This window comes from Tympanuchus pallidicinctus, unplaced genomic scaffold (assembly GCF_026119805.1).
Source record: "Tympanuchus pallidicinctus isolate F22 unplaced genomic scaffold, pur_lepc_1.0 scaffold8, whole genome shotgun sequence".
Classification (NCBI taxonomy): Eukaryota; Metazoa; Chordata; class Aves; order Galliformes; family Phasianidae; genus Tympanuchus; species Tympanuchus pallidicinctus.
Genome location: NW_026294802.1, coordinates 50,598,444 through 50,623,591, shown reverse-complemented (window position 1 = coordinate 50,623,591; position 25,148 = coordinate 50,598,444). Strand labels below are relative to the sequence as shown.

Below are 25,148 nucleotides of genomic sequence, written 5' to 3'. Positions count from 1 at the left end.
GCCGGCCCCGCCTCACCGTTTGCCTCGGGCCACTGGGCCTGCGTGAGTCCGGCGAGAGGCTGGGCCCGCCCGCCTATTTCCCTGCTTTAATTTCATTGGGTACTTTTCCCGTCCATCAACGCTGAACTCGCCCTCCTCTGGAAGCTACTGGATGCATGCCACGTCCATCAAGATCCAAATGAGGCCCTGGCTCCCAATCTGATTGGAGCGGTTGTGCCTTTACCCTCGGTTACGCCTCAACGTTTAGCCAATGGCGTCCTGCCCTAGGATCTTGTACCGCCTTTTTCCGGCCGCGGCGGCGCTGCGTTCCGATTGGTGGAGGGGAAGGCGTCTGTCTGACGTCACCCGCCCACTCGCCGGGTGCGCGTGGAGGCCGGGCTGTGGGCGGTGGCGCGTTGGCCGGCGGGGGCCTCTCCCATTGGTCGGCGGGGGGCGTCACGTGGCGGCGGCGCCGTGTGGCGCGAAGGCGGAAGCGGTCCGCGTCGGTTCCTCGCGGCGCCGGTGGCGGAAGCGTCGCCATTTGCCGGCGGCGGGCGTGAGGAGCGGGCGGCCGGCCGGATCATGCCGGGGGCGCGGCGCTCGTTGGCCTCCCCGGTGGTGAGCGGCGTGCTGTGCCCCTGCGGCTCCCCGCGGGCCGCCGCCACGCCCGGTCCTGGCGCCGAAGGGAGCGGCGGCGGGTCCTGCGGAAGAGCGGTGTGCGAGGCTTCCGAGCAGGATCGGCGGCTCCGCGCCCTGTTCCAGAAGTTGGACGTGAACCGCGATGGCGCGCTCTGCATCCACGACCTGGCCGTGGGGCTGGGCCGCCTCGGGCTGCACCGCACCGAGCTGGACCTGCTGGTGAGCGGCGGCGCCGGGGCTGAAGCGGCGGGGGGGGTAACGCTGCTCCCGGGCCTCGGCCGGCCGGGGCTTGCGACGGCGTCCTGCCTCACCTGGGGAGGGCCGAGAGCGTTGGTGCCGTGCGGCGCTGTGCGTAGAGGGCTCCGAGCTTCGGGTTCGGCACGAGCAGCGTGCCGCGCCTGCCCTCGTGTGCGGCTCGTTGCTGCGCGGTGCCTCGGGCGCGGGGCCGGACGAAAGCCGAGCGCTGTCGGTACGCGTGGCTGCGGCCGGGGTTTGGCACTGCACAGCACATCCTTCCTGCAGGAGGGCGGAGGGCACTGCTGAGTCCCTGAGAGCTGACCCAAGTGACAGCTGTCACTGCTCCCAGAACCGGGACAGCGTACCTCCTTTCAGCCCCTCTGTATGCATCCACCCATCCCGAAGTCGCCGCTGCCTTTCCAACTTTGGCTCTCCGAAGCCTTGTTTTCTAATAGTGCTTCTTGGTTGGCATCTTCCTCCGGAACACTTTGGCAGCGTGAGCATCGTATGAGTGATTTAGTTGTGCTGCTTCTAAAAATAACATCAGTGCCATGGTGATTTTCTACAGTGTGCTCTTTGGTAACAGGACCTGACTGTGCCCCATCAATCACCTCTGCGTGCCCGTGAGATGCTGACTTGCTGCCACCCATGGGTGCCCGATCCCTTAGTTCTGGCAGCAGGCACTCACTTGCTAGAACATCCTGTGCTGATGCCCACCCATCTCACTTGGCATTCCCTCTTCTTTCTGAGCCTGTTATCTAATACAGCCTGAAGTTTTCCAGGCTGGGAGGATGCTCTGCAAAACAGAATGCTTTCTTGCTTTCCAGCAAAGCTGCTCTGCTTGCTGTGCTGCAGGAGCAGCAGAGAAGAAGCGTTCTGCAGGGTCTGGAGCTGCTCTGTGCAGGGGAAGCACTGTGGACGGCAGTGCTGCTTCTGTGAGCCCTCAGCCATCCGGATTGTTCCTCAGCCCTTTGCTTCCTCTGCTCGCTGTTCAGCTGTGCAGGAAGCAGCTGGCTGGATAAAGAGAGCTGATGGGGCACTGCTGGTATTGCAGGGTTCCCTTCAGCAATGTGACAATTAGCATTTGTTAAGAACTAAGGATGCAGAGTTCAGAACTCCAGTCTGATTCGTGAGAGCAGCCCTTGGAGAGCTGGCTGGAAAACCTCTGCCTTGTGTCATCTTTTAGGGAAGATTGAATAAACTTCCTGTTTCCCAGAGAGTTCTATTAATAAAAGCATTCTTTTTTCCTTCTCTGTCCTTAGCCAATAATGACACTCAGCAACGTGAAGTCACACTCAAGAAAAGTGTTTAAGGATCAGGGTGAAAACACAGTGTTTGAAGGCCAAGTTAAGCATAAATCACATGGGTTGTGAGTAGTAAATGACTGTGGCTCAGGTACCTTGTATCTTTCTGTGTCACAGTGCAGTGTGCTGGATGTGGGTGCAACCCTCCTGCCTTGTAATGCCATGTTGTCCACAAGCTTTACTGATCTCTTGGTGTCAGCTGGCCAAAAGTTCTTGTGGCAACAGTGATTGTTTTGGGCTGCAGCTTGAAGGGAAAATGAGCAATGTTTTGGCTCCTCCAGAACCTCGGAGTTCTTACTGAGATAAAGCCCTCTGCAGCACTCAGAACATCCCTGCCTCCCCAGGGGCGGCCTTCAGCATGGCCAGAGCAGGCACCACACATCCCTGCCTTTTGAGGTGGAATTTGCTGATGTCATCAGCGAGGTTTTTTTTTAAAATTCCTGCTGTTATCTTGAAGCTGTTTTACAAATACAGGATGCCAGGGCAGTGAGCCTTCCAGAGCACCGCTTGTTTGAGCTGGTTGCACAGAGCAATTCGCATACCTCACTTTGCTTGAGCAGTAAAGTGATAACCATGTGAACAACATTTTACAGGCTTCCTTGTCCTACTGCATAAAGGGACGTTCTGCTGCTCAATTACATCTGCCTCTGGAGCAGTTGAGCTCATTTTACTACTTCCTAAGTTCTCCTGAAGATATCTGTGTAGATTTATGGAACTGAAGTATGTGTTTAATGGAAATAAGGGTCGTTGAACCGGAACTGTTCTCTACTTTTTATCTGGAGATATATATGTGATGTAGCTGAAGGCTGTGTACTCACAGTGTTTCTGCATGTGCTCATGTGATTGTTTTCCTGCTGACCCTGACCTGGAGTGCTGTCTGGAGCTTCCCTGCTGCTGTGGGCTGGGCAGCTCTGCCCTGGTGCAACTCATCCCTGCTGCATAGAGACAGCGGAGTGCAGCCCCTTCACAGAGCTGAGCCCCTTCTGGGGGACTCTGAGTTAACTCTGAGTTAAGAAACAGAGCAAACATAACCCTTGTTTCTTTGCAGCCGTAACGGTCTGTGTGCCTTTGCTGTAACTGGGCTCTCCTCCTTGGCCTTGAGATGCTGTTGTCTCTTGGAGCCATGCAGATGGCTGCCCCTTCCTGCCTGGCTGTCAGCTCCTCCATCTCACTGCTGAAATCTTCACGTTGGCTTTCAGCACAATGTTCTTTGCTTATTATCTCCTCTGCAATCTCAAAGCTCTATCCACTCAAGTTTTGCTTTCACCTGTACTGAAGGAGCATAACTGTGCTGCTGCAAAGCTTGCTTGGCTCTGGGCTCCTCTGAGCAGTGCTATTTTTTGGGATAGCCCTTGGGCTGTTCCAGCTGCTGGGGAGCACTGTGCCCTCCTGGTCCCTGCTCAGTTAGCTCTGTTGCAAGTGATTCTGTGACAGAAGTACTCTTCAAGATTGTAATTGATATGATAGAAAGATTCAATCTTATTTCTTCACTTGATTTTTAATCAAGTAGACTCTTTATTTCTGTAACTGTTTTACTCTCTGATCTTTTGACTGCTCTTTACAGTGCATAACATGCCATAACTCTGAGCAACTGCATGGGACTGAGAGGGCCATTCCTGTGCAGTGCTTTCACCTCATTCCTACTGTCAATCATCTGGAAATAGGTGACCTGAGTTCTTAGTGAGTCACAACACCCTGCTTGTGATTAAAAATGAGCAAAACTCTGTTCTGTAATCTAGACCAAACTATCTCTCTGAAGCCATACACATTTAAACAAGACACAAACCATAAAGATGTGCTGAACCCTGTTGGGGCAGTTGGAGGCTTGTAGCCAGGCCCTTGTAATTAATTGTTAAGGGTTGAGCAATATGAGGTCATAATCAAACAAATGGAGCAGTGTTACAGTCTGAAATTCCAGCTGATCGCCTTCCTGCTGCTGAAAGCATTTGCCAACAGCTCCCCAACCACCCACCTTTTACTGGCTGATCCCGGAGGACTGAGTCGGATGTCCTGAGCAGTCTGCAGGCCATTCCAGCTAGCGTTACAACACGTTAAATAACTTCAGATGTCTGTGGGTAACGTCCTTCTGGAACAGGGAGCAAGGAAGATGACGTTCGTTCGCTGCTCCGCAGGGAGCTGGGACCTGTTGCTCCTTGCAAGTTATGAAATGTGTGGTTTGAGAGCCTTGTTTCCACGTGTTTGGGAAATGTGCTGCAAGAGCAAAACTGTGGGTCAACGATTTCACTGTAGATAAACCCTTCGAATCTGTGGCAGGCACAGGAGTTGGTGTGCATTCAGTGGCTTGGATGCACGAAGGCATGGATGCATGTTTTGTAATCCAGCAAATGAGTTCCTGGCAGGTGCTGCGGGGCCTTGGGAGTGGTGTAAGGCAGGCTGGTGCCTGTGTGACTGGTGTCTGCTCACCAGGCATCGCAGTGCAGTCCACTGAGAAAGGCTGGAAGCGAGCTTGGGGTGTAGATGCATGCAAGGGGAACTCGCTCTTGCTGCACCACTGCTCATTTTTGTGCGTGTAAACCTCAGCTGTTGCTCTCTGGTTGTGTACCTGCAGGACAGACGTGCAGCCCCTGAGAGGTGTGACCCAGCAGTGTCCTTCCAGCATGGCGCTTTGCCTACCTGGCAGCTCGTGGGTTTCTTTAGCTGGGACCTTTAGCCCAGTTATGGCCGATAAGGGCTGCAGGATTGCAGCCGGGCTGCTGAGATGCAGACACAGCTTGGGTTTGAGCACACTGATGGTTAGCACTGGTGTGATGAGACGCAGCCTTGCAGAAGCACAGGGCTGTGTTCTGCTGAATTCCTTGGGAAGTATAAAGTGAAATGTCTCCTCTGGATCCGGGCATTGACTATGGGTCAGCTCAGGGACTGGGAAGAAAATGGAGTAGTTACTGAGAGATAAGAGCAGGTGGAAAAACCCTGAGCTGCAGAGTGGTTGGTGGGAGTTGGCTGGTAAAGAAACAAAGGCCAGTGACAGTTCTGGCCGAATGTGAGCCGAATACTCGAGTGGTTGACACGTGTTAATGGAATAACACCAGAACTGCTGTAAGGACTTGGTGTCCTGCTCACAAGCCCTGCAACGTGGGGAGCGCTGCAGTTCTGTGCCCATATTGTGGTGTGGTGCTGGCAGGGGGGGTGGGGGAGGGAGTGTTGCCACAAGTAGGTCTGAAAGAAAAATGGTAAATGAGTCTTTGTTCTTGTTCATGTCCTATGGCTATATTTGTCCCTCCGAATGTGGGACATGAGCACGCTTTAATGACGCCCCAGACTTTGTCTCGAGTGAAGAAAGCAGATGCATCACTGCTATGGGACGGCAGTGGAGGTGCCTTCCTTTTCCTGCATTCCATGTGGTGAGCTGAGGCTCCAGGCAGGAGAGCTCTGCTTTAAGAGAAATTGCTGAAATTGTTGGATCGTGAGGTGCTGGAAAGGCGAAGCTGTTTGGTATGCGAGGCCACATTGTGCACAGAGCCCAGGCTGGAGGGATCATTTCCCAACAGCCACTTTCCTGTCACTTTGGTACGTGGCATTCTTGCCCCTTTCTGATTTCGGGGTATTACAGATGCCCTTTCTCTTTCCATGTGATGGAACCCAGTGATTGGTGTCTGCTTGGCACTGGCCCCATTGCCCAGTCCATGGGCTGGGGCAGCTGGTGGCTGTGCTGGGGTTCCTGCAGAGAGGTGGCCAGATTTTGCTGCAGCGCTCTGTTGTGTCACCTCAATAAATTAACGTGGCTGAATGTCACCAGACAGCTTAATTATTTAAGCGGCAGCAGCCAAGATGTTTGGCAGCGCGCTGTAAAAACCCTGCGCAGCGTTTCTGGATTTTATTTCAGCTCTCTTAGAAAAAGTAGAATATCCTTACGTGAAGTCTTGTCTTTCAGGAGTGACGTTTGGAAAGATGAGAGCTGGGTGTATGAGGCCAACCTCGGGTGCCACACGCGCCGCAGCCCCTGCTCGGGTGTCCTGGCAGCTCCTCCTGCCTGCTGGGGTCACACCAGGATCCCAGGAGGCGACCGCTGTAGCAGCTCTCCTGCACCCGGGGTTGGGGATTGCTGCTCCCATCCCTCTGCCCCCTCCTCTTCACCCTCCCTCCTGCATTTTTTATGTGTGAGCTAGTTGTCTGCTCGGATTCTTGCTGGAAAACGCCGTGTGTTTGCTCAGGATTCTTCCAAGAGCCATCTGAAAGCAAGTATCCTGAGGCTGGGTTCTGCCTGGTGCCACCAGCATGAGGGGCACGGTGCCTGCCCTAGAGCTGAGCTGCGTCTGCAGGATGGGGTCAAAGAGCTCACAAAATACCTTGGTTTTGCTACTCAAAGAGACTTCCCTTTGCCAGCTTGTAGTACAAGGAAAATACTGCTTCAGCTAAGCACACGTCATTCTTTTGCTCTTTCCTTTCTCCTTTGTCTCCATCTGGATGGATTGCATGGCTTCATTGCCCTCTTCTCCTCTGGTTACCCAAGGACGGCCCACCTCGGTGATGCTGGGCACAGGGCTCTGCCATGGGCACCTGCTGCCTGCAGGTCACTCCTGCTGCTTCCCCCTCTTAAAGATCTCTTTGGTTCATGGAAACAGCTGAAGAACCGAGGGGCTTGGGTTGGGCAGTGTGCTTTGGTGTGACCTAGGCTCGTGATTTCTACATCAAATGAGTGTCTGTTCCTCATCTGTTCCCCTGCTCTGGTTCAGGCTGGAGCCGACCTGCTGAGTCTGTTGCACCTTTTATGTGTGAGTGGCTGGCTGCCTGGTGCTGTCAGTGGGACAACACTTGCGTCCCAGCTCCCTGCAGGGAGCAGCTGCTTTGCCTCCGGCTATCATCATCTCTCCATTAGTCGCTTTATTGTTCTGACCTAATAAAATTCCTCACTTGGTAAAATAAATGCTTTTTTTTTTCCTTCCCCTTTCTAAATATGATTAGAAAAGGCTGTGCTCTCCAGGAGCCGTGTGGATTAGCGCGGTGGAAGAATTCCTCTGAGGTTTCCTTCAGCAAGGACAAAGGCTGAAGAAGTGTTGCTGTGTTTCTGCTGTAATTGCACCCTGGGCATGTATTTTCTTGCACAAATTACTATTTTACCATGCAAATTCTGCATGAGCAAAGGAAGATGGGGTCTGTGCCACGTGTACACCCCAAACATAAGCACACACATCACGGAGAAACTCAGTGGTTGTATCCCACGGTGTTAGCTGCTCTCACAGGTCTCTGTGTAGCAGCTCAGCACTGTGATCCTGAGTCCCACTCATCTGCTTTGCCTTCATGTCTTCACATCTGTACTTGCTGTGGGTCTATGGGCTGAGCTCCTGGAGCATCAGTGTCAGAACAGCTCGCAGCTTCTTGGCAGTCTGTAGCCTTAGGCTACTGAAGGCTGATTCTGATGAGCTGTATCAGTGCAGGACATCTGCTTTGTTCCTCCTTGTGGTTCAGTGGGAAACTTTAAAACATCACCTTAAAGGATCAGAATGGCAGTGTGGGGGATGGCACAGTCCAGAGCGGGGCTGTAGGCTTTCATATTTAAACTGCATTTTTTTCCCATTAAGTAACGCTGAAGCGTATTTGCAGAAGAATTCTTTCTTTTATGTGAAGTCTTCTGTGTGCTTGTCTCTTTTTCCATTACTCAGGTTGGTGAAAGGAATTCGGCACTCACAAGTTCCTCTAAGTGTGACGCTGAGTGTTGTCCTAAAAAACAGGCTGCCCGCAGCTTGGAGTTCTTCCAGTTTGGGCACGTACTTCCATATCTAATAGCTGTAAGACACAGGTTCTCTGTGGGCTGCTGCTGTCAAAGGTTAAGAAGTGGAAGCAGTGGTCTGGCAGAGGCCCTGGAGCTCACTGTGGGCAGGAGCCTCAGCATGGAGCTTTGCTTTGTGCTGCTGGGACCCAGCAGGAGGGCAGCAGTGCTGTGCAAGCGGGCTGTGTAATGCCTCCTCCTGCAGCTGTGGGGATGGGTAAAGCCCTCGGGCTGCAGAGGAAACTTGAATCACAGAATGGCTTGGGTTGGAAGGGACCTTGAAGATCATTCAGTTCTGACCCCCTGCAGCATGGAAGGGCTGCCAACCTCTAAATCAGGGACCAGCTCAGGTTGCACAGGGTTCCATCCAGCCTGGCCTGGGCACCTGCAGGGATGGGGCACCCACAGCTCTGGGCAACAGTGCCATGACCTCCCTGGCCTCTGGGTGAACAATTTCCTTGTAATATCTACATTTCCACTCTTTCAGTTTAAAACCATCCCTCCTTGTCCCATTACTGCCTGCCCATGTAAGAAGTTGATTTCTCTCCTCTTTATCCACTCCATCCAAGCACTGGAAGGCTGCAGCGAGGTCTCCCAAGAGCTTTCTCTTCTTCAGGCCGAACACCCCCGTTCTCCTAGGAGAGGAGCTGCACGGCGCTGTGTACTGATGGATGTGTGCATCGTTGGGCCGATCGGCGATAGTGAACCACAGCCTATCGGCCCTTGCGCACATGAATGGCCGTAAACGCTTTGCAAGCGCGTCGCTCTGAAAGCCAAATGGCAGAAGCACAATGCAACACCAAAGAGCTATTGTAGTGGAGGATGAGACTATAATAGAGCGGAGAGAGAGGGTGCAGCTCGAGGTTAATTCAGCCGCGGCCAGGAAAAGCGCTCATCCCCGCAGAGAACCATCTGCTGCCCGAACAAAGCCCAGCCGCGGAGCCCTGGGATCGGAGCGGCGATGTGAGCGATCGCAGCGGCCCCGAGCCACCCCGGGCCGCAGCCCTCCACCCTCCGGCGCGCTCCCCGCGGTGCCGGCGCGCTCCCGGCTGCGCGCTGCTCGCCCCGGAGCCCCGCGGCGCTGGGAGCGGCGATTGGCTGCGCGCTGCTGCAGTGGGGCACAGCCCGGCGCTCGGCCCCGTGCGCTGTCGGGACCCGCCGGCTCTCTGGCAGCGCCCGGTTTGAGCTTTCCTCTTTTTCTATCTTAGCGTCCTCCAAAGCTTTGCTCCTTGGAGTTCGGCAGAGCTGGCGCTTTGTCTCGTTGCCGTCGGAATTGTGAGGCTCTTGTGCGATGAGCTGCTTGTCAGGCCGGGCACGACTGCAGTAGCAACAATTTCAAAAGGCAGGAAGCGTCTGCGGGAGCGGGGCTGCACACAATCCCAGCCCGTGGAGTCGCCGGGTTGGAGCTCCCGCCGCCTGCCGTGCCGTTCCCATCCCGGTAGCGCAGCCCGGGCGGCTCCCGGCACGCCGGCTTTGCTCGCCGGAGCAGCGATGCTGCAGAGCCTTTGGCGTTTTCTATCTAGCTTCCTTCCCGGGGCCACATGCCAAGGTCCTGCTGATGGAAAAGACGATGAGGCCAGAAACGCCACCCTGCTGCCAGGCCCCGGGGAGAAAGGGCCAAAGGTGCTGGGGAAGCCACAGGACAGAGGGACTGACCCCACTGAGAGGAGACCAACTATCCTCCTGGTGGTTGGACCCGCAGAGCATTTTCCAAAGGTAATGGGACATCCTGAGGCCGGAGCGCATGGTGTGCGGGAGCGCGGGTGTGCAGGGAAGTGTAGCTGCTGTGTGTGTGTTTTGGGAGGGGGTCAGCGATAGTGAGTGGGGTCTGATGTGTTTGCATGCTGGAAGCAGAGGGACCGAGGTAATGACTGCAAAGAGGTGATGTGACCTTGCAGACATGGTGTTCTACGGGGAAAAAATGGGGAGTCTATGGGTCTAGAAGGTGACTTGCAAGCAGTGTAACTCAGAGAGCTGGCAGTGATAGTGAAGGTTGGTGAGGAGTCCTTGAGCTACACCAGAGACCAGTAGAGTCCAACAGATCCTAAAATCTCCTGGTCAATCCCTGGTCACTCCTCATGGCTCCATAAGGAACTAGTGTTATTAGGAGCAAACCAGTACTTGGTGTATGGCTGGAATGGCACAGCCTGCAGATGGCAATGGCTGTCCCATGGGAATGAGTGGCATAAGGAAGAGACCTAAATCTGTGTGAGGATGGGAACTTCCCCGGGGTGGGGAGGTGGTGGGTGCGTGCAGTTGGCAGAGGATAACCAGTAAGGCTTTGTCTGGGGGGAGGTGAACAAAAGCAGCTCAGTTCTCTGCTGGCCGCGTAGCACGGTGCTGGCTGACGGCAGCTCCAGGTTATCCTCGAGGAGGAGGGAATGCTGTCTGTGTCTCCTGAGGATGATGCAGTCAGCTCTGACTTCATGCGGGTTGTGACCAAGGGTGTGAGCCGAGATTATTGGGGAGGGGCTGAGTGATGTCCCCTGAGCAGCTAGGAGGGCTGCAGCACACAGTGGGGTGACTGCAGGATGCGTCTGCTCGAGCAGGGAATCAGTGCTGCTGCTGTGGGATTGCTCTCTTAAATAGGGAATGGACATGGTCAGGTTGCAGGAGGGCTTAATGCCCTTTGCTGATGCTTCAGAGGGAAGCAGCAGGGTGGCATCTCTGTTCCTGCACAGCAGAAGCCACTCCCTGCCTGAATCGGGCTGAAACATCTGCAGGGACTTCTGCCTTCAGCCCTACTGATGGCAGCTGGCACCGCACATCTCCTCCAGAACCTGGAATGTGCACTTACAGAAGGAGAGGACTTTTGTGTGCAGAGGTTGAAGAAGGACAGAGGCTCAGGACTGAAGGAGGCTGTGATGAAGGAGCAGGGCTGCAGATCTCTGTTCCCTTGTGAGGGAACAGTGCTCCTTCAGTCCGGCAGAGCCCATCTGTTCACACCTGCAAATGGAGCTCTCTGACACGGGGAGGGAGTTGATACTGATCTCTTGCCTGTATGACCCTGAGAAGCTTTGTTGCATAGGAACCCTAAAATTGGCTAATGCAGAAATAGCTGAGGGATAAGGATGTGATAAAATGGAGTTATTGCAGCTTAGGAAGTAACTGCCCATCTGCTGGGAGGTTGTGGCTGTGTAATTTTAGCCTGCCCTGATTGTGAAGTGAAACACTGAGTAAAGCTCTTCTGCTGAGGATTATGGAGATCTGGTTTACCTTGCACTGCAGACCAGCTAATGCTGCATCCTGTCGCCGTGGCTCAGCTGACAGCCAGTACCTTGTGAGCTTGATGATATATCTGTGCTCTGATTGCCCATCAAGGAGAAGCACTGCAAAAAGCCCAGAACAGCATAAGGGATAGATGATAACTCACTGTGCGAGCAACCTAATGCTACATGATGTGTAAAGAAATTGGGGACTCGTGGTTTCTGTTCTGCCATGGAACGCCGTGACCTTGGGATAAGTTAGCCGGGTGCCACGTTGTGCTGCCTGAGCTGCTGTAGGTGTCTGCTGAATCATCCCGAGCACTGCCTGATACTGCAAGCAACGTATGTGTGATCGACCTGGCTGGGGAGGCTTCATCCCAGCCCTTCTGCTCGGGGTGACTCAGCTGTGCTCCCCCTGCAGGTAACGGTTCGGACACGCGGTCGTTCCCATGAATAGAGAAGAAAATGCTGATTGAAAATGTCCCGTGTTGGCTCGAGGTGTGTGTGCACAGGACAGGGACGGCCTGCCCCTGATGTCACCAGGTGGACTTGTAACTTTGGATCTGTGTGTTGTCACTGCACAGCTCACCCCTCCTGCTCACCTTTACAGCACGTTCTGACGTTGTGGGTCAGCCCTTCCTGGCCGTTCCCTTCTCCTCGCACGGGCTTGGCTGACCGCCGCTCCGTGCTCTGCTGGGGTCTCTTCAATGATTAATTCCCCTCCTTCCTACACAAAGGGTGTCTTTGTGATTTGTGAGAACCTTCTGTCCTGGACAATTAATTATAAGCTAGCCTCCAGAAATGACAAACACCAAGTCAGCAGGACCAGCAGAAACTTCCAGCATAGGTGCACCTACCCAGCAGGCTGCTCTGTCTCCAGAGGAGGATGTGAGCTATGTGACTGTGACGCGTGCTGGCACTTGGTATTTTTAGAGTCCTTTTTTTTTTTAGCAGAGTAAATTCAAAATTAAACAGCATCCTTGTATGGCTGCGTCCTCCCATCTTCGGGAGGTACCTTCTGGAGCCGATGTAGTTCAGCAGTGATGAAGCAGATGCCTAAAAGAGTAGAAATGACTAGGAATGTCAGCGTTGGAACAGCGGGGTGTCATAACTCATGCAACACTTAAACGAGAGCCAAATCCTATGAATAAAATGGACAATGAGTTTGCAGGGTCCTTGACAGCAAGAAGAGTGAACATCCCATAGAAGGTGTGCATTTGGCTCTCCTGCAGCTGGAGGCATTGGTGAGGCTGCATCCCATCCACCGCCACCCGCAGCTCCTGTGCCTGAGGCTCCGTGGCTGTGCTGGGCCCTGGGCCTGCCTGGCTTTGAGCACTTCCAGGTTTACCAGGATTACTACGATTATTATTTTTGACGAAACCTAAAAACCTGCAAATGCTTTTTAAAATTCCCTTCATCATTATAACCTGAATTGCTGGTATAAACTTCACTCGTAATCCATCTCTCCTTCTCAGCTCCCTCTCCTGTAATTAATACCCTGTGTAAATCAGCTTTCTTAACATCATTACCTCTCTCCTTTCCTGTGACGTAGGCAGTAGGCTTTCTTCCCTAAAATGTGCAGATTCTACCTTTTGTTCTCGCTGCCAACTGGAGATGGAGTTTATTAGGAAAATCTGCATCATGTTGGCATAGCAACCGAGCTGCCAGCAGCTCAAATAGTGATGCTTGGCAACTCGTGGGTAGGAGCACGGAGGATCTCGAGGCTCGGTGGGCAAATCTCAGTTATATTTGTTCCTTTGGCACCCGCACGTGGGGTGGGGGGCTGCTCTGGGCGCTGAAGGCATTGATTTTGTCCGTTCCCATCCGTAGCATTGCAGCAGTGGGTGGACGCTGTGGGTTGGCGTGCAGTGAGCTGTTGCAGCTGATCCCTAAGAGGATCTGAAGCCTGAGAAGATCCCGTTGCCGTGCGGGGACGTCAGCAGGAGCAGGTTAAGCCTGGTTAGGTAACGTGGTGGCAGGTGAGGTGCCAGAAGGGCATGGGAAGCCTTCACGGTCACGGCTCCCAACGACACCCTGCTGCTGGCACCCCGTTTTAGTAAGCCTTAAAATAACCCCTCTGCTCGAACATTCCCACTTCAAGTCACTGCTGTGCGGCTCCACGAGCAGCTTGTTACAGACCTCGGCTTTCTTTGCTCCTAAAGGACAAAATACCCTGCACGGACACCCCAACCCCAGTGCACCGAGGTCCGAGGAGGAGCGCCTGCTGGACTTTGTGCTGGTCGGCACTGTTTGAGCAGAGCAAACACGGGATAATGTTGCAGCGGCCGGGAAAGCAGTTAGCAGGGCTGGCTGGAACCAGTTTGACAGACATGCTGTGTTACCTGGAGTGCAGATGGCGTTGTGGTGTTTGGAAGCTGGCTGATGGCTGTGTGCTCTTGGGGCTTCCCCGCGCGACAGCTCCTCTGGCAAATATCAAAGCTCGAGCTTTGTTGTATGGTTTATGTTGGCAGTTGCAGCTCTGCATCCTTTGGTACTTTCGCCCCAGAGCTGGGTGCTGTCCCATACATTGAGTTCCACTATGTGCTCCAAAGCCTGTAATTACACGAAGTGATGCATGTGCCACACTCCCTCCTTTGCTGGACTTGTTATCCCTGAAGCCCAGACAGCTGCTTGCAGGGTGGTTACATCCACAGGGGCAGGAACTGGAAAAGGTGGTTCTGCCCGGGCCTCTGTTCTCTGTTAGGCCATAACCAACCACAGTGCTTAATTGTCATTGGGAGAGGAGGGAGGACAGGTGGGGGGCTGCAGCTGCTGCAGGGACTGCGCTGAGAGCAGCTGGGGCTGTGCTGGAGCTTTGGGCACGGCCTGTTTGATGGCAATCCTCTCAGCAACACCACTGAGTTCTGGAACGGCTCAGTGACCTCTACAAATGTGGGATTCCAGAGCTTTTCCTTAAGGACATTCCTGGCAATTCAGGAAGAGGAAGGTGGTGAAGCCTCTCGTGTCTCACGGAGGCGGAGGCAGTGCCCAAGGCCCTGCAGAGCAGCAGGCAGACCTGGGGTGAGACGGGCAGCGGGCAGGGCCAGCTCCAGGGGCACTGGGAGTGTACTGGGAGCCCAGTGCCAGTGCTGGAGGCCTCATGAGAGGCTGTTGGCAGCCGTTTCCATTGGGGAGGGCCGTGGCTGCTACCGCTTGCCTTTTAAGTAGAAGGGCAGGGCTTGAGCAGCCAATCCCACTGGAGCCGGGGAGCTCATAGGCATGTGTCATGAGACACGCCGGCATTTCCTTCCCACCACGCACTGAAATTAACGCCGGGAGTCTGTCGGCACTGCGTCCTTCCTGGCCTGTCCGAGCAGCGCAGCCGAGCGTGGGCCACAGGAAGATGCTCTGCCTCTGTCTCTATGTGCCAGTGCTGGGGCAGTCGCAGGCAGAGTTTGAGTACTTTGAGTCGAAGGGGCTGCCGGCCGAGCTCAAGTCTATCTTCCGCCTCAGCCTCTTCATCCCCTCCCAGGAGTTCTCCACATACCGCCAGTGGAAGCAGGTATGGCTGTAGGGGGAGCGGGGCTGAGCCCCTGGGCTGTTTGGGGTGCCGTGAGCTCCTTGGGGCTGCGTTGGATTTGGGGCTGTGTTGGATTTGGGGCTGTGTGCCGCTTGGTGGGGGGCTGTTGTGAAAGCACGCCTCATTTTGGTTCTTTTGATTCCAATCTGAGAGGAGCCCACCGCTTAAACCGATCGACCTGATGCGGTTTAAATAGGGAAAAAGGGGTTTTCCAAACCCTCTGCTCATGCTGAAGGCTTCATATCCTCTTCCTTTTCCTCCCCCGCACGCCCTGTGACGAGATGAGTGGTTTCTGCAGCAGCCACGTGTTGCTGGCGCGGGCTGTGCAGGGTGTGCTGCTGGGAGCTTGTGCAAGAGCCTCTCCATTCTCTCTTACAGCAGCTGAGTGGGCCTGCTCTGCCCTGCGCTCTGCCCTGCGCTCTGCCCTGCGCTCTGCCCTGTGCTCTGCCCCGTCCCTGCACACCATTTCCCAGGAGCACAGGAGCTGAGGCTGAGCTGCTGAGCTGGCTGGCCTTCTTATGCCTTTGTGCAGGTGCACAAATAGAGATGTGTGGGGCTTTTAGATGTGGGGGGTCCCGCGTGTGCTGAGGGCATGCATAGTGCAGGCGCATAGAAACTCTTGCAGTGAGCACCACTGCCAGCCAGCAGATCGCTATGCTGAGATGTCATCCTTGCTGTTAAATCCAGGAGCTGTGGGCTGAGGTCTGTTCGCCTCTCTTTGCATTCTTGTCCTTTACACATGTACAAGAACCCTTGCGGGTCGCTGCTCTACAGGGGCAGTGTATTTCCTGCCCAGGGCGGCAGTGGCAGCATGCAGTCTCTGATGGCTCATTGCACATTGCTGCTGCTGGGGAAGCAGAGAGGTAGAGCACAGTTGCACAGTCACATCTCTCCTGCAGCAAACGCCTCTGAATTATTTGTGACTGTCAGCTGCTGGGGTTTGCCAGCGAGAGGGAAGCCCTGATTCAGCTGTCGGATGCCAACCCGCTGACATGTGAGAGGTGCTGCTCTATCTTTGGCCCACAAGGTAGATGTGGGGCCCTGTCTGAACTTTACAACAGTCATATGATAAATTGCAGATTAAGAATACTGGGCACACCTCAAAGGTCAGCGCAGCTGGGACGGCGCTTTCTTATTTAAGGCTGATAAGATGGTTAGAACTAATCCTCATAGCATTAGGGCTGAGAGGACAGGACGTGATGGGGTGAGAGGAAGACAGATTTTGAATGGCGAAGCATGTAATCTTGAAACCATTGAAAACAGCATTGAAATACAAGCTTAAGGCTAATGAAGGAAACCAGTGTCCTTGGGCTGGGGAGATGCCACCATAGGCTTCAGAGGTAATAGATAAACCTGAGCAACCTTGAACAAAATACTGTGATTAGAGGGTTGGCCTTGGTTTGAAACCTCTGTGACAGCCGAACTGCTGCACACCTAAATGTTACAAGAATTACAACCAAAACGTAGGTGATGAAGTGCTCTGAGTCACACCTCTTGTAGTGTCACTCCCTGACCCGTGTTGAAAAAGACTTCTAGGCTGTCAAGGGCAAGTGACCAAGCAAGAAGGGAAATGGGAACTCCCTGAGCTGCATTCTTGCAGCCTGGAGATCACCTCTGCTGTCAACAAGTAGCCACGTGCCCTGAGATAGCTCAGTTCATCTGCCGTTGCCCCATGCTGCAATGAGTTAATTTGTCGTTACCTTGTCACAAGCTAATCTGGATGTTGGCTGTGTCCTACTGAGAACCTTCTCTTGTTCTATATGCATCTCGTGGAAACCTGTGTAATTAAAGCACATAGCTCCAGGGTGCCTAAACCAGTTCATAGGGGTTTTTATCTTTGCTGTGCCCACTGGGGCTGGACAGCCTTTTTCTGGTTGGAGTTGGTTCTTGCCAGGGGTAGCATACTTCTTTAGGGATCATATCAGGCATGGCATTCTTCTCCTGTTCAGGCTTATTTTTTATTGCATCGACTTTGGCAGTTAATTTTCTATGCAAATGTTGTTGCCTCACGCTTAGACCCTAAGGAGGCTGTCAAATTATGTTGTGTAAGGTGTTGATCAAGATAGAGGACTGCGATTCGATAATCGATAGTTGCAGAGTACCCCCAGTAACAGCGTGAGGCATTTGGCTGACTTTGGAAGGCAGTTGCCTGGAATCAGGTGCCCTTTCTACTCTCCTGCTTTCCTCAAATTTCCTGGGGGAAATCTCATAATTGTCCGTTGCTTTGTGAGAGGAGGAGGAAAGCCAAAGCAATTTGGGAAACGATATTTAATTACGGTGGAGGAAGGGGCAGATCGTCAGAATGAACAAAGGAACTGATGTTTTTTGATTGTCTCCTCAACAGAAAATTGTGAAGGCTGGAGACAAGGACCTGGATGGCCAGCTGGACTTTGAGGAGTTCGTTCACTATCTCCAGGATCATGAAAAGAAGCTAAGGCTGGTCTTCAAGAGCTTGGATAAGAAGAATGATGGTAAGCACCTTTCTCTTGCTCGCAGACAGACAATTGCTTGCTTCAACTTGTCATACAAGTACTTGAGCTCAGTGCCTTCTGTCTGCAGGCCGTATCGATGCCCAGGAGATCGTCCAGTCTCTTCGGGACCTGGGAGTCAAGATTTCTGAACAGCAGGCTGAAAAAATCCTGAAGAGGTGAGGCTTCAGCTGGTTGTTGTGTCTTTCTGAGGAGATCTTCGAGTTGAGCGAAGGAATCGTGTGGACAGGGAACGTTTCTCCTCTTTTCTGCCCTGTATCCACTTTCTGGAGACTTCAGCTGCTTCCTTTTGCCTGTTACTCTTCGTTTTGATTTTTTTCCAATTAAATAACACTTTTAATGCTGTAATTTATTGTGGAGAGTTGCTGTAAGAATGTCTTGCTTTGTTGGTCTTTTGTGGGGAAGGGCTTGCACCTGAGCTGATGGCGTTTGTTCCTGTCTGACTGTCCTGCTGCCCTGAGCTTGCTGCTTTGAAGAGGGAATGTGCAGTTGCCCTTTGGAAATGCTGAGTGCGTTTTGCATGTGGCATTAACATGTTAACAACCACTTATTTGTGCTGTTTTTTTCCTCTTTCTTTCCTCTGCAACCCTCCCTCTGTCTGTTTGCCTGTGTGTCAGAATAAGGACGGGACACTTCTGGGGTCCTGTCACCTAGTAAGTATTTTTTTCCCTTCAGTTGGGAAATTAGTTGGCCTGACTTTGATAGCAGGGGGCACAGCAACTCCTGTGGTGCAGTGAAAGGGGAAATAAGGGAGAAAAAGAGGGAAGCCATGTCTATCTCTCTGCAGTTTTCAGTATGGAGAAGATTTCTTGGCTTTGTCTGTGTCTTTGGAAGTCTTTCAGTAGTTGCTTTGCAAAGCTTTTATTTTTTTTTTTGGTGTAGGTCTGAATAATCAAAGGGAAGGGGAGGAGAAATTTGTCAGCCAGTGGGAGTCTGTGCTCACTAATGATAATTTTTTTAGCATGGACAAGAATGGGACGATGACAATCGACTGGAACGAGTGGCGAGATTATCACCTGCTGCACCCCGTGGAGAACATTCCTGAGATCATCCTGTACTGGAAGCACTCCACAGTAGGTTTCTGCACAGCAGCTCGTGGTCTTTTCCCCGGGTTCTCAGTGAAAGCCATAACCCCAGGGAGCTGCTATCAGCAGTCTCTATCGTTTTCTTCATGCTTCGATTGCTGCTTTGTAGCCCTTGAAGCCCAATTGCTTCCTGTCCTGTCCCTTTATCATGCCACCCATCACTGGCATTGCTTCTGAAGCCTCTGGCACAGGTGATAACAACTGTACATTCTGCAAGGAGATGTATGTTCACTTGGCTTGTGCATCTGAGAGCTTGTACCAGCGGCCAGATCCTGCCAGCTTAGAACCTGTTAAGGCTGGAAATGGACTTGACAGGCAGCCGTCCTTCCTGGTGATATTTCAGTGTGTGCAAATAGCATGTAATGAGGTTCCAATGAGGCCCAGCTGTGTCCTTGTACAGCTGCCTACATCTTTTTTAAACTTTATAGGTACAGTTGATCATTCTGTTCATTACTGTGATCCGCAGTGTTTTAATGAAGACAAATGTTTAGCAGTTCCCAGCTTCCAAACGAATCTGCTAAACCTTGCTGAGGTGGTGTAGCACAGGCAGTCCCAGGAGCCAGACACAGCTGTCAGTGGTTTCAGATAAGCTGCTGTCATGAAGTACTGGAGATGCTTATTCCAATACTTAGTGCTGATAAAGAGAGGTAAAACTGTAGCAGTTTTGCTAGCCGATGAAACAAATCCTCAACATCATCTGTTCTTTTGCAGATCTTTGATGTGGGAGAGAATTTGACTGTCCCTGATGAGTTCACAGTGGAAGAGAGGCAGACAGGGATGTGGTGGAGACATCTGGTTGCAGGTGGGGGTGCAGGTGCCGTGTCCAGAACCTGTACAGCTCCCCTGGATCGCTTGAAGGTGCTCATGCAGGTATGATGGAACAGTTCCAGTTTGTTTGAATAGCCTGCAGACTGATCCCCTTAATGTTCTTGCCACAGTGGGATGGAGGAGGTGATCACGTTCATTAACTTGATATAGCACTTTGGCTAGGGTCAGTCATGTAGCTCCTATGTTGGTATTTTGGGAGTCTTTTTGGGTGATTTGAGTGGTCAAATTCGTGTCAACAAATTATCCTTCATTGACTAGAAAAGATAGAGAGACATTTTTGGGAGGTAGGCATGTGAAAACTGTCAATAGTTGGAGAGTTTCGTGGTTCAGAGCACTGGATGAATTGGATTTTTGTGAAACAGGTTCAAGTTGTGGGTGTTCAGTGGTTGTGGTGATGAGCTGACAGAGCTGATGTTCCATGCAAGTATTGTGTGTTACAAAGGAGTTACAAAAACCTAGTTTCAGTTTGCCTCCTCACTGTACCTGCTCTCCAGTCATCTGGGAAATCTGCTCTGTGCAGCTGGCCCTGTGCTAGGTATTGGAGATGGCTGCTTAACCTTTCCCCCCATTTCAGAGGGGTGTATTGATCAGATCCGTTAGTTAACATTGGACTTCACAAAGAGGAAGAGAAGCTTGCTTTTCTATTGTAGAAGTCATTGAGAGGGGATTAAAGCCTTGGCAAATCTCCGGGTAAATAAAAAAAGTGCCCTTTTGTCCCTGGATTACAGAAGAACGTAACGCTGTCGTAATCAGGACTGGAACTCATCCAGGTTCACCCTCTCTCTCTCTCCCAGGTCCATGCCTCCCGCAGTAACAACATGTGCATCATTGGTGGCTTTACTCAAATGATCCGAGAGGGTGGCACCAGGTCACTGTGGCGAGGGAACGGCATCAACGTGCTGAAGATCGCACCAGAATCTGCCATCAAGTTCATGGCTTACGAGCAGGTAAGGGAAAGAGCTTGGGAGGAATCTGACCGCAGCGGGGGCTGCGGAAGGACGAGCTGAAAAGCGTGGCTGAGGGAAAGGCAGTGAAGCTCAATGTCTGTCTGCCTTGGCTTCCACAGATCAAGCGGTTCATTGGTACTGACCAGGAGATGCTGAGGATTCACGAGCGGCTGTTAGCTGGCTCTCTGGCTGGGGCCATCGCACAGAGCAGCATCTACCCGATGGAGGTGAGAGCACTGGCAGTGCAGCCCCTGCAGGGTCATGGGAGGGTGCCAGGAGGAGAGCTGATGTCCTGCCCGTAGTTCTGAGAACTCGTCAGGCAAGCTGATACCGAGTCATGCTGCTCACATGACACCCCTGCAGCCCTGACCGTCCTGGCTCTCAAGAGTTGCATCTTTTCTCCTGTTGATTCTCCTTAGATCTTAATGGCGTTCGTTCTTGTCTTGTAGGTTCTGAAAACACGGATGGCTTTGAGGAAGACAGGACAGTATTCAGGCATGTTGGATTGTGCCAAAAACATCCTTTCCAAGGAAGGAATGGCTGCCTTCTACAAAGGCTACATTCCCAACATGCTAGGAATCATTCCATATGCTGGTATTGACCTGGCAGTGTATGAGGTATGGAGCTGTTAATGCTTCTGTGGGGCTGTGCTGCTTGTATAGCTTTATCAGTCAGACCAGGCTGTTACTACAGGAGTTTAAATAACTTATCAAAGCTTTTCTGATCAGCCTTAAGGGGGCACAGATGAAGCGTTTTAGTCAAAATGGCCTAAAAGATAATGCAGTAAGATGGTTTTCCTTTCATACTTGGCACCATGCTTGATGCCATGTTTCTTTTTTGAGGGAATTGCAGCAGCAAATTAAAGGTTTTCATTCTCCCAGGCCCCTAAAGGGGCAGTAACTTAAAAAGACCTGAGAAGCCTGGCTGATATTGCACGTACCTCCCTGGGCCTTTGTACTAGATCTTTTATGTAACTTGTTGTTCTTCTGATTGCATCTTCACTGCTAACATCCACCTTGTTCCCTCCAGACACTGAAAAATGCCTGGTTGCAACGCTATGCCGTCAACAGCGCTGACCCTGGAGTCTTTGTCCTCTTGGCTTGTGGCACCATATCCAGTACCTGCGGGCAGCTTGCCAGTTACCCCCTGGCTCTTGTGAGGACACGCATGCAGGCCCAAGGTGAGAACTTGGGGGAACTGTGTGTTGTGTGAGCTCCTGCCACGGTCTCTGAGCAGGGTAAAGGTCCTCCGGTGCAAACATTGCGACAGCAGCCGAGCAGAGGGCTGCGTGCCACGCTGGACAGCGGACTTTGTGCTGTCCTCTGCTCTCAGATGCTTCTGGGACAGAGCAGTCCTGCTTTCCTCAGCCGAGAGGTTTGGGCTGGTGGCATCTGCAGAGCAGTTTGGGAAGAGGGCTGTGACGTGCAGCGCAGCCGTGGCTCGCTGACGAGTCAGCTGCTCTCCTCAGAGCACCTTTGGTCGGGGAGCATCCGTGGGAGGCGCGTGATGCAGAACTGCCCCGTGAGACAAGCGTTGGCCTCGTGTTTGTGTGGCACAGGTCTCCTTACTGATGGCGGCTCTTACCTTGCAGCTTCTGTGGAGGGCGCTCCCGAGGTGACCATGAGGGGACTGTTCAGACACATTCTGAAGACCGAGGGGGCGTTTGGCCTTTACCGTGGGCTGGCCCCTAACTTCATGAAGGTGATCCCAGCCGTCAGCATCAGCTACGTGGTTTATGAGAACTTGAAGATGACGCTGGGCGTGCAGTCACGGTGACCAGGAGATGCCCAGGACTTGGAACTCTGAAACCTTGGGGCTCGATCCCAAGACGTGCAGTCATCTCTCATTCTGTGAATGTGTCGACACTAAGCTGACTAAGCAAAGCTGTGAAATCTCGGATAGTTTGTGAGTCGGGAAGGGGAGGGGAGGATCTGGTGTCCTTTGCCATCGTGCTGCTCGGAGCTCTGCAGAAACCATCGTGTGGGCCTTTCTGTTGGGCCTCTGGGGAGGCTGGGAGCTGAACTCCTGTCCCAGTCTTAAGGCATTTGTTTGAGGTCAGTTCCCAGCAGTATGGCAAAGTAGCAAAGATTTGGGGAACAGTCTGCTTTCAGCATATTCGTGTACAGAGCTGTTTGCCTGCAGATGAGCACCTTCTGACTTGCTGGAAGAGCTTCTTTTTCCATTCAGTTGTTAACTTCCTACCTGTTGTTCAGATTTGTACAAACCTTGTGGAGGAGCTGCTGCCACACCAGGCTTGTCATTATGTTTACATATATTCCTTTGGGTAGGAGATATTCATGTTCTGCTTCCAAGACTTGACATGAAAAGTGATTTTTTTGAACTGTTCTGATTTTGAGGGCTGGTGGGCAGTGGTTTATCCAGTCAGGCTGAATGTTACTTAGGCCAGCCTGATGAAGGGTTAGGATTATTTATTTTTTATAGATTTAAGTGTGTCTCATAAATCCACTAACAAGATGCACTTACTAACAGAAGCAGCAGCCTAGAGCCTGCATGCCTGTATCCTTTGCATGCCAGACTGGCTTGTCTTATACTCAGCAGGAGCTTGGAAAGGGGAAGGCTGGAGAGCCCTGGGTGGACTGGCACCTCGATGCATGGCTTCAATGGCTAAACAACTATTCCACAGCTCCTGTGCAGCTGTGCTCCCAGCACGGCACGAGAGCCCCTGTGCAGCATTGCACAGACCTCTGAATTCCATTCTGCCCGCTGCCCAGGGTGCCTGATGGACCTTTCCAAGCCCCGTGCCCTGCTGCTACCAATCTCTTTAGACCTCTTTGTAGTTTGCTGTTCAGGTTTGCATTAGCAGGATGGAGTCCCCAGGCCAGGAGTCTGTCTGCCACGAGGGGGGGCTGTGAGGGAAGGGCTGGTTGTCACTGGGAGATGTCAGTTCAGTCCTGAAAACACGCTTGCTTTCCTTTCAAAGGGTGCTTTTCGCAGGGCTGAGGGAAAGAGACGGCTTTACAATTTCTCTGTGTTATGGGCTACTTTAGTGGATAGGATCTGGCTGCTGAGGCCTGGGAGATCCTCATCCAACTCTTCGTTTTGGGCAAGATGGACCACCGTTGCATTCCACTGTTTTACTGCTTAAAGCATATTTATTTTGTATTTATTTGAACAGATTTATGCCAGACTATTTTTATAGACTTGTTTAAATATTGTTACTGTGCTTGTATTAAAAAGTTCTCTGTCTGTTTTCATACATCACACAGCTGAGTGGCAGGGAGGGCACTGAAGTCGTAGCGTCCCTTATCCGGGGCTCTGAGCTGCCTTTCCCCAGCGTGGGGTTGTTGCTGGAGGACCTCAGCCCAGAGAAATGCTGTAGCAGGAAGCCATGGGAGAGAAGGGAGCTGGTGAGGAAGCAGGGATGAGGGCAGAGGGCGCCGCAGGGGTCGCCTTGCTTGGCATCGCCTCCACGCGTGGCTGAAAGGGTTTGGGGGGAAGATGGGAAAGCAGGTGTGTGAAGGTTGGGGGTCACAGGGGCTGAAGGAGAGCGATCCTGGGAATCCGTGAAGGGGGAGGAGGGAGAAAACTCGGCGACTGAAGAAAACTTTCCATTGAGGTGGGAGGGAATTTGCCCTCGGACCCGAGGTGCTGCAGTTGTGTTTTGGGTCAGCAGATCCTGCTGCTGAGTTTGGTTCATGGGGAGTCTTCCAGATGAGGCTCTGCCCTGACAGTGCTGTCAGCATCAGCTGTATGGGAATCCCACCAACCCACATCAGGGGTTAAGAGTTTTTTCACGCCTCCCTCTTTCTTTCTTTCCTTTTTTTTTTTTTTTTGTTCTAAGATCTATGGTAAATTTTTGCAGTGGCTTCTTCCTACCAGTGTGGCCTAATGAGACAATGAATATCAGAATGCAAAAATCAATGCAAAATGACAACTGTCTTTGTAGCTGTAACCACAAATTGTTATAATGCAAATCTAACTCAGATTCTTCATGTAGGGAACAGTCTGCTAATAAAGGTCTGTCAAAGAGACCCCTCGTGTCCACGTCTCTCTATGAAGGGTTGGTGCTGCCTGGGATCAGACTTTTCCTCCTTAGGATGGTTGTCACCACGGATGCTGATGGTGGGAGCAGTTTCCCCTACAGGGACCTGGGAGAGCAGAACTCTTCCTGACGGGAAGAAGAGTGGAAATGAGATTTAAACAAAACCAGTTAAGGGTGGTGAAGGGTCAGACGTGGGTGCTGTCAGCTTAGCTGTGCGCTGCTGGGTTTTGCTCATCAGTTCAGTGTCTGCACTCAGAGGGAGATGTGGGAACTGCGCAGTGCGCCTGTGCCCATGGAGGAACCAGGCTTTAGAGATTGTCAGAAGAGGTTTTGTTCCATTTCTGTCTTGAACAGCAACCACCTGTGAGCTGAAAGTGCCAGGAGCCCACGGCTGGCAGCGCGAGTGGCCTCTGTGCCCAGCAGTGTGCAGCTGGGCTGGGTCGGTTCCTGCGTCTCCAATTGCAATTCAAGGCTCTCACTCGTCCATAAATCTACTCACCAAGTGCTGCTCCTTGCAATCTGAGGACAGCACTCCGTGATGTCGCTCAGGGTTTCCTCAGGGCACCTGGCAGCACCCACTGCCCTGCCCTGCGCTTTGGCTGCCGGACTGCAGCAGGGTGAGGGTACAGCTGGTGGGCTTGTGGCAGCAGAGCCTTGGCAGCGCCCTGCCCTGGGACCAGGAGTGGATCTGCTCTTCTCGCTTCTTAGAACACTTCCAGCCCGGTTTCCTTTAGTGAAGGCTCAACAGAGCAGCGCTGCCTTGCAGGGCAGAGACACCCCAGTGCCGCAGAAGGGGGGCAGGGCAGGGCTCTGCTGTTCCGCGTCCTTTTTAAGGAGATATTTTCAGTGCTTAATTGCCGGATGAGAGCTGAGCCTCAATTACGTTCCAGCTCAGCCCTGGCCTCGTTTAACCTCCTGCTTCCAAAACCACGGAGCAACCGTGCTGCCCGGGGGGGATGGGGCTGCCAAGGCTGCACCCCGGCGCTTTGCCGTATCGCACCGAGCCCTTTTTGGAGAAGCGAAATCCCGTGGGATGGGTGAGATCCGCAGCCGGGCACAGCCTCACGAGCGGGCGCCGATTGCCCTCTCCTGGTCAGCCACCACCCTGCATGGATCTGCTCAGCCCGTGCCCAGCAGCGCCCGCCATCACCCACTGCTGGCCCCGCAGTCCTGCTCGCTGCGG

The 25,148-nt window shown here is 52.7% G+C and overlaps 1 protein-coding gene across 1 annotated transcript; it reads left to right on the top strand.

Annotated features, from left to right (window-relative positions):
- Positions 1 to 250: 250 nt before the first annotated feature.
- SLC25A25 (solute carrier family 25 member 25) lies at positions 251 to 23,954 on the top strand. The gene is given in 11 exon segments (XM_052667905.1): positions 251 to 341; positions 344 to 837; positions 16,958 to 17,084; positions 17,173 to 17,260; positions 18,064 to 18,175; positions 18,899 to 19,057; positions 19,810 to 19,962; positions 20,082 to 20,189; positions 20,412 to 20,579; positions 20,992 to 21,142; positions 21,554 to 23,954. Coding segments are annotated over 11 exon segments (1,836 nt in total). The 3' UTR covers positions 21,739 to 23,954.
- The last annotated feature ends 1,194 nt before the right edge of the window (positions 23,955 to 25,148 follow it).